The sequence below is a fragment of the Bidens hawaiensis genome, unplaced genomic scaffold (assembly GCF_021521415.1).
Source record: "Bidens hawaiensis isolate Kalapana, Puna unplaced genomic scaffold, B.hawaiensis_p1.1 tig00033507_1, whole genome shotgun sequence".
NCBI lineage: Eukaryota > Viridiplantae > Streptophyta > Magnoliopsida > Asterales > Asteraceae > Bidens > Bidens hawaiensis.
Genome location: NW_027495744.1, coordinates 20,387 through 29,826, shown reverse-complemented (window position 1 = coordinate 29,826; position 9,440 = coordinate 20,387). Strand labels below are relative to the sequence as shown.

General features: G+C 38.8%; 1 protein-coding gene across 1 annotated transcript; it reads left to right on the top strand.

Annotated features, from left to right (window-relative positions):
- The first annotated feature begins 261 nt into the window (after positions 1–261).
- On the top strand, positions 262–1,901 carry LOC143584949 (uncharacterized). The gene is made up of 3 exons (XM_077066861.1): positions 262–372; positions 1,203–1,255; positions 1,346–1,901. The coding sequence occupies exons 1-3, from the start codon at positions 268–270 to the stop codon at positions 1,695–1,697; spliced, it is 510 nt and encodes a 169-aa protein (XP_076922976.1). The 5' UTR covers positions 262–267; the 3' UTR covers positions 1,698–1,901.
- Positions 1,902–9,440: the final 7,539 nt, after the last annotated feature.

The following is a 9,440-nucleotide window of genomic DNA, read 5'->3' as shown; positions in this document are numbered from 1 at the left end:
GTTACAAAACTCCACTCATATTATTTGATTTGATAGGTAGGATGTTAAAAAAAAATCAAATTTAGAATAGACAAACCACTGAATCATTTTATTATTATTAAACCATTTCAACAAAAACGTTTTGAATCAAGGATTATTTAAAAGAAAGAAATACACAACTCATTATCTTGACCATTGGTCAAAGTCAATATATAGTTTCATATTGAAAACCCTAGCTACGCTTGATTCTTCAAACACACACACACAGATAAGTTGTAAGTTGTAAGAATGGAAGTAATGAAATCTGATTTAGGGTTTCTGCAGAGCTGTTCTCTTCCTGAACCTGTGGTTCTTTTGGCTGCTCAGAGATCTCTTGCTTGTCTTCTCATCATGGTATCATTTCTTTCTTTCTTTTCACATACTTTGGGTGGGTGCTTATGATGTTGGGTTTTACACGGAATTACTTCTTTTGGCCTTTTGCACACCACCTGTTCGATCATTTGTTTCACTGAATTTCGAAACTTGGCTTTTCTTGTCTTTATTACAGTAGTAAAGCTTTAGTTATAGTTATGGGTGTGTGTAAACACCTAATCTTTCAAGATTTGTCTTGACATTTTGTAGCTTGAGTTTTTTAGGTCAAATGTTCTTGCTCGTCAGATTCTCGAGATCGGCGAGCCAAAACCTTGAAACAAACAGACCTTAAATGAGCTTCTTTAATAAACCAGCCTGAGCTTCACTTGTTGAGCTCGAGCCGAGTCGCTAGCCTTAGCAAACCTATTATTTAATGTATATTTGTATAATAATGATTAATTAATGAAATATCCTGATTGAAATAAGTATAATTTGTATTTTGAAATATATAAAAGTTATAATTAAAATATACTCCTATATAATAGTTATAATTAAAATATATACAAAAAATAAATATAACAATATGTAAAACAGGTAATATATAATAAAAGAGTCCATCCTGAGGGACCCTGAGCTGAGCTTGAGCTTGAAAAACTACTCATGAATCTAGCTCAAAACGATTGTTTGTTCTTCAGGCAGGTCTCCTTTAGGTTTTTAAAGATGTTTGTTCTTGAAGATTGATATATGCCGAAAGTTAAGTCGGATAATAGCTAAAAATCTTCATTATCACACACTTTACACATCCCTGCTTTCTGTAAAGAAGTTCAGATTTACACATTTCATTTTAACATTTGGTGCGTTTGCATATGTAGACACAATTTGTGCTGAAGGATGCATTACCAAAATTGACTGGAAATGATCAAAGGTAATCCTAATTTATGCGTGTATGTGGTGAAGTTTGAGTATAGTTGACTTTTAACAGTTAGTTTAAACTCAATGATTGGAAACATTGCAGGTTTCCAATTGCTGAGCTTCACAGGAGAGACAAAACTGAACCGGAAGCTCAAGACGGGAGTGACACAGAGGATGATGATGAAGATGATGCAGATGCAGAGGAGCCTGAGGATGATGATGATGCAGGAGATGAGGATTTCTCGGGTGAAGAAGGAGAGGATGATGAGGAAGGAGACCCTGATGAGGAGGATCCAGAGGCAAATGGTAAGAAAGGAAGTGACGATGACGACGACGACGACGACGATGATGAAGACGACAATGATGATGATGATGAGGATGAGGATGATGAAGAGGAGGAGGTCGAAGATGACGAGGATGAGGAGGAACAACCGCCTGCTAAGAAGAGAAAGTGAAGTGAAGGTAGGTTGTTAGTTCAGAGATGTTGGTGAACGTTTCATTATCTATGAGTATTTTGTAGGTTCGTTTTAACTTTGAATTGTGTCTTTCGTGGGACATTAAATCTTTAGAATTGGTATGCATATAATCGTTTTTCTGGGATGCATAATTTGTGTTCGTATGTTTAAATGTTGTTAAAGTTCAATGCTATTTTGTGAGGTTTTTAGGTGATAATGTATGAGTTATTTTTAAGACCTTAGCTTTGATAATGTTTGTCAAGCCAAAGAATAATCTTTGTTATATTCTTGTTAGGCTGTTATTTTGATGTTTATCTTTTAGTTTGCATTATCTTTTGGTTTTTAAACATCACTATTTTGGGTTGGACGTGAATGAAGACGGTTAATGGCAAGTTTTTTGAGTTTTTTTTGAGTTAGAATTTTAATTTTATCAATAGCTGCTTTGTTGGTTTTAAGTATTAATCGAGTTTGTGCTATTTAAAGTAGGTTTATTTGCTAATACTTTGTAACATTAGGCGCACAGAGGTGCACAAATCGGGTTTTTGAAATACCCGGTTCCGGGTATGAAACCGGTTTCGGGTTTGTTCGGGTATTGAAAAATCGAGTATTGGAAATACCCGAGTTGGTATTGTCTCTAAAAACCATACCCTATGCATCGCGTTCGGGTTGAGTATATACCTGGATATTCTAACACCGAGTATTTGAATACTCTTTTTTCAGGTATTGAAAAACACCATGTTTTATGGTTTTTTTCGGACTTTTTTCCAGGTATTTTTTCGGGTATAGATTTGAATTTTTTAAATAGTTGCACTTTTTATAGGTATTTTTTCAGGTATTTGAAAAACCTGTTTTGGGTATTGGAAAACACGGTTGCTGGTATGAAAACGATTCCGATTCTCGGGTACAAATATGGTCCGGTTCGGGTACGGGTTTTGGTACTAAAATGCATACTCTATTCGTACCTTATGGATAGGGTCGGGTACGGGTTCGGGTATTAAAACCCAGTTCCGGGTTTTTTTTCGGGTCCGGTTCTGAATTCTTGTTTTTTTTACCTGTAGGCACACATCTTGTAATATAAAACAGGTAAACTATTTCAAATAAATGCTATTATGTATACCAGCCCATGCTATTAGAGTAGTGCTTAGGATAGCGTAAATTGAGACATGTTATATTGTTATCATATTAGGATAGATGAGAAAATGTGCAAGTGAACTCAGTCTTTACCTATCTATCGGTTTTTTTTCTTTTATTTGAAAATGTGCAAGTGAACTCAGTCTTTACCTAACTATCGTTTTTATTTCTTTTATTTTTTTTTGAGCGAAAAACAAAATATATTATTATAACAAGAATAGCACAAGCTAGCAAGATGCTAGAAATGCTAAGTCCACCAAAACATTGAAACAACATGACCACACCAAACTCAAAACCTTTATCCCACCAGTTACACACTTACAATTTATACAAAATTAAACGCACACCACATTTCCCATGTCAACCCTGGCCACTTGGACCTATTTTCACGCACAAAAAACTTAACGCTTTTATCTCACCAATCACGCAACTTAGAGTTGTCGGCTTCCTTTCGAACACCGCGAGATCTCTCACGTTCCAAATACACCAAATCGCCGTCAAGCAAACCGCATGAAACGTTTTCGCCTTTTTTTTTCGGTAGTAAAGAGTATTTATACAATTCCAATAGATCACGGGTGGAAAGGCATAGATAGACGGAACCTTACACCAAGTAGCAATAATGCTCCAAACCGATTGCGCAAATTGGCAAGAAACAAACAAGTGCTCCGCCGACTCAACATCCTCATCACAAATCGGACATACCATCGACCCTACCACCACACCACGTCTAGCCAAGGCAAGTAACACCGGTATTCTTTCCATTTCCGCTCTCCAAGCTAGGATCCCCATCCTTTTATTTTGGCTAGACGTGGTGTGGTGGTAGGATCGATGGTATGTCCGATTTGTGAAGAGGATGTTGAGTCGGCGGAGCACTTGTTTGTTTCTTGCCAATTTGCGCAACTGGTTTGGAGCATTATTGCTACTTGGTGTAAGGTTCCGTCTATCTATGCCTTTACCACCCGTGATCTATTGGAATTGTATAAATACTCTTTACTACCGAAAAAAAAGACAAAAACGTTTCATGCGGTTTGCTTGACGACGATTTGGTGTATTTAGAAAGTGAGAAATCTAAGAATATGGACTGTATCAAAGGTTGGGTATTAACGTATTATGCCTTAACTATCCCCTGCTTTGTGTTTTTAATAACCAAAATACCAATAAAATGGTTAAATTATTACTCACTCCGTTCCATTTTAAATGTTATGAGACCCAAAACACACAAATTAAGAAATGTTTGATCATTTTATTTTATGAGCTGTAAAATGACAATAATGTTCTTTAAGTTATTATGGCTAAAAACCATTTTTGTAAAATGAAACATTTAGTATATGTAATAGTAAGGGCACAATTGGAAATTAAATTTATATGGGAGGGAGTATCACTTTTTCTTTGGATATATTTAAGTTGTAAAAAAAAAACAAAAAAACAAACTATCACTACCACCAACCCCACTAAATTTCATCACTAGTGATAGAATATGATGCGGTGAGATGGCACACCACCATTGAGTGTGGTGAGTGATGAAAATTAGACCACCCCCACCCCTAAGTTTACAATGAAGAAACTAAGCGATGTAAAAGTAGTGAATGAGTGAAGTAATCACATGTTCTTTACCTTTACTCTTTTTCTTTTACTGAGTCTGATTTAACATGCTAAACTGTTTTAAGTTATAAAATGTATACAAATTAGTAATATTGTTGACTACTAAAACATAAATGAATTAGTTAGACAAACATCATATATGAAAGGGAGAAACATTTTTATGGGTGTTTTATCAATGAATTCATTAGTTGAAAAAACATAAAAAAGGCAGTTAGTCTTTAAGGTGGATTGTGATAAAGCTTTTGATTATGCAAATTGAGGCTTAAACTCAGTGATGGGCTTTGGAAACAAGTGGAGAGGATGGATTTCCGGGTACTTGAAATAGAGGCGAGTGTATGTTATTGTTTATGATTCGCCAACTAAGGATTTTGATATCAAGCAAGGAGTGAGGCAAGGAGACCCGTTATCTCTCAACTTATTATTGCGATGGAAAGTTTAAAAGTCTTTACGGGTGTAGTTATTGAAAACAGTAATTGTCTTACTGTTGAGCCACAAATAATCAAATATTGAGGATATGTTATTTTTGGTGACCAGCCTGGATCAGTTATCCTTCCGAAGAACTCCAGGGTTATGTTAGGATCAAGGATCCTCGGTACTTGGTATTATTAATGGTTGTTTCTTGCATGTAGGTTGATATTTATCAAATGCAACGGCTCCAAGACTTAGTCCACCACCTATTTCGCTACTGGACTTCTAAAGCACGTGGTCAAATGGCACGAAGGAAGTAAGTGGAGAGATGGCGGATTAATAGGACCTAGTAGTTAGTTGATATTTTCGTTTGTTATATACCGAGATTATGATCAAAGTTAGGTCACTTGAAACATTCATTCACATACAACTGAGACTCGCAAACACTTTGACGAGAACTCTCTCTAGAAACTTGTTCACACACTTAGTTATTCTTGTAATCACTGATCATAAACTCCACCCATTGTAACCCGATTTTGATGTTAATAAATTGGTGATAGACAAGTTGTCATCACCCGGGGTTTTTTTCCTTTGATCTAATTAAGATTAAAGGGTTTTTCCTCGCAACAAATCACGGTGTTCATCTCCATTTTGTTCATATATTCATTATTGTCACCTTAGCACTAAACCTCACAAACCGATTTTGGTTACATTATCCTTGTTAGATTTTTGACCAAAACAATTTGGCGCCTACCATGGGGCAATTGGTGCTATAATCTAGAAAATACCTTATCGATATTCAACTTTTCATACCCATATCACCACCAATGGCCTCTCAATCAACCTCTGCTTCATCGACCATGCCATCTTCGGTTCCTCACTCATCAAGAACTTTGCCACCGATGCCTCCTCCAATCACGGGAGCACCAAGGGCTGCTGCTGCTGGAAACAAGACGCAACTACCACTCTTCCAGAGCTCTCAAATCTCTGCTGCCACTTCAATGGTCAATACTAACAATGATGTTTCTGCTATGTTTTCATAGGTTAAAGCATACATAGAGCAACAAAACAAGACTAACCAGAGGATCATTCGGGAGATAGAAGACCTCAAGAGGAATAAGAGGCCAACGGAGGATCAGACTCCTTTGGTGCCTAGGAAGTTGGATTTCACCACTCTGGGATCCTTGGCTCAGCTCACGCAAGGAACATCTATCCTTCAGCAGGGATCCCTGAATCAACAAACTCAAGGATCCTCGATTTTTCACTCAATCTTTCAGCAAGGATCTTCAATCCTTAATCCAGGATCGTCGGGTTAGGAGGTTCAAGGATCCTCCATGTTCCAGGGAAGATCATCGACCTTCAACCAGGGTCCTCTAGGGTGTATCACCAAGGATCCTACAATTCTCAGCCTCAAGGATCATTCTTCCAGGATCAATGATCCTTAGGGGTTCAACATCAACGGTCCTCCAAGGTCTATGAAGGAGATATAATCCCCATGTAGACCATAGCTTCTGGTGGACCAACTCCTATAGCAGACGCTTCATACCACAGCTATTGTTCTAGGATGCCAACATTCACGCAACAAAGAGGTAACACATATAATCCTATATCCTTAGATGCTAATCTAGGTCCTATGCAGGGTGCATGTATCAACCAAGCTATGACCAAGGAACTACAAAAGCTAAAGGATATGATTTAAGCGTACCAGGGGTGGTCTGACCGATCCCTAATGTTAGGCCACGATTTTTATACTGAGGATCCTTTATCCTAGACTGTTCTATAGATAGTTTATCCTCGAAATATACTTCGGGATATAAAGGATCGACGATCCTCGGTATTATTTATTTACTAACGATTGCATTTAGTATGGTGATGTGTTAGACAGGTGTATCAACTTGAAGACGCATTTGCATCGATTATCCTCGTGGAACATCCTATAGCTGGAATATGGATATAGGATCCTAATTCAACATAGCTGATTATGGACGAACTCTCTATAAGATCGAAGTTTAAATATCACCAACGGCTAAACGACTGGTTCTTCCGCTTTCCTCTCTATTGAACGAGTATTCGCACGTGGTCAAAGTCATGGAGCGGCTAGTGGAAGACTTCCGTCTAATTAGGAGATATTGTTATTATTATGTTATTATTTAAACGAGTAATGATCGACTAGAAAAGACACACTTGTATTCACACACACGAGAGCAGATTCAATAATTCTCTCTACGCACTAGCTTACATTGTAACCTCGATCATATACTCCAAAAGCATTTGTAACCACTTTTCGATTATTAATAAACTCGACGGTGATAGTTTTCACCGTCCGGGGGTTTTTTGTTCCGAAGAACACGATAATCATATACTCACCGACCAAAGGTTACCTTGTTGATCATTGACTAAAGTAATCAGACCAAAGATTATCTTATTAATCCTTGACCGGAGTTATTTTACCAACGATTACCTTGATAAGTTTTGACCGAAGTAAGACTATCGTGATTAAGGGCTTTTTCCCTCGTGATCAAATCATCGTGTTCACCAATATTAAGCTTATACACTTGTCATTATCGAGCTAGCACCTTACCTCACATAACAGATTTGGATACTTGATCCTTAGTAGATTTTTGTCCAAAACAATTTGGCGCCCACCGTGGGGCAATTGGTGCTATAATCTGTATTATTCGTGTCAATTTTTAATTTTTCATACCCACATCACTATCAATGGCCTCTCAATCATCCTCTGCTTCATCAACCATGCCGACTACGGCCCCTTTCTCATCGAGAACTTTGCCACCGTTGCCTCCGCCAATCACGGGAGCACCCAGGGCTGCTGCTGCTGGAAGCAAGACGCAACTACCAGTCTTCCAGAGCTCAAAAACTGCTGCTGCTGCCCCGGTGGTTAGTACTAACAGTGATGTTTCATCTATGTTTTCGCAGGTCAAAGCATACATGGAGCAGCAGAACAAGACTAATCAGAAGATCCTACGTGAGATTGAGGATCTCAAGTAAAACAAGAGGCCAGCAGAGGATCTCACCCCCTTGATGCCCAGGATGTTGGATTTCAGCAGTCTAGAATCCATGGCGCAGTTTTCGCAAGGATCATCCATCCTCCAACAAGGGTCCATGGGTCGACAGAATCAAGGATCCTCAATGTTTCAGTCAGTATCCTCTATCCTTCAACAAGGGTTCACGGGTCACCAAGTTCAAGGATCCTCACTCTTTCAGCCAGGATCCTCTATCCTTCAACAGAGGCCCATGAGTCAACAAGCTCAAGGATTCTCCTTAGATCAGCCAATGTCATCTAACTTCCATCAAGGATCCATCGGTCAGCAAAGCCAAGTATCCTCATATTATCAACGAGAGTCAACCTTCTTTCCGCCAGGATCTGCTGGGACTTATCCTCAGCAAGGATCCTTCTTTCAGAATCAAGGATCCTCAGAAGTACAACAGCAACGATCCTCCGAAGTCCATGAAGGATATATAATCCCCATGCAGACCATAGCTTCTGGAGGGCCTACTCCGATTGCTGACTCCTCTTATCCCAGATACTCGTCTGGAATACCAAATTCCACCCAGCAGAGAGGTAACTGGTACGATCCTATATCTTTAGATACTAACCATGTTCCCATGCAGGATTCAGGTATCAACCAGGCCATGGACAGGGAATTACAGAAGTTAAAGAATATGATATCCAGTGTCCCGGGAGTGATACGTCCAATTCCTGAAATACCGGAGGGGAGTCACAAATTGTCAAGATTCGCTCCACACATATGTGATGCTGAAATTCCAAAGCGGTTTCAAAATCCCAACATGAAGACGTATGATGGGAGCACTGATCCTGAGGAACATGTTGTCCAATATCGGGAGAGAATGAAAATTAATCCTGTACCTAAGAAACTCAAAGAGGCTTGCCTTTTTAAAGGATTTGGAGCCACATTAACGGGAGCTGCACTAAAATGGCTGCTAAGTCTTCCCCCTTTCTCGGTTACATATTTCTCTCATTTAGTTAATTTGTTTAACACTCAATTTTCCTGTAGTCTGAAATTTGAGAGGTTGACCAGTGATTTGTATCGTGTTATCCAAACCAGTGATGAATCCCTTAGGGATTTCGTTACGAAGTTCGGAAAGGAAGCTCTAGAAATCCCAAACCTTGATATGACTACTGTTGTTGAAGCATTCAAGATGGGAATTCAAAAGAGCTCCCCTTTTTATGATGATTTAGTGATGACTCCATGCAGGACATTAGATGAAGTTAGAAGCAGAGCATTGAAATACATCCGCTTAGAGGAAGATAAAAAAATCCAGGATCGTCTCGGTGGACAGACGAAACAAGAAACTCCTGAGAAGAATAAAGGATCCTGGAACAGGAACAACAATGCGAAGCCGTATGCCAAGTTCAACAATCAGAACGTGCGCGCAGTTGAAGAAGGAGAAGACAGCGAAGACTATCCTTGCATCTCCGACTATTGTTTCTCTGTAGATACTCATGGCTTGATTTGTGCTATGAAGGATCTGGGAGAAAAATCAAGGTGGCCTCGAAAGAATGAAAAGGTCGTCGGCTTCAAAGACAAATCTAAGTGGTGCGCCTTTCACGAAGATTTTGGC

Coding starts and splice junctions, on each gene's coding strand:
- LOC143584949 (XM_077066861.1), top strand. CDS start 268: ATGGAAGTAATGAAATCTGATTTAGGGTTTCTGCAGAGCTGTTCTCTT. Junction 373..1,202: donor TTGCTTGTCTTCTCATCATG/GTATCATTTCTT, acceptor TTGCATATGTAG/ACACAATTTGTGCTGAAGGA. Junction 1,256..1,345: donor TTGACTGGAAATGATCAAAG/GTAATCCTAATT, acceptor GAAACATTGCAG/GTTTCCAATTGCTGAGCTTC.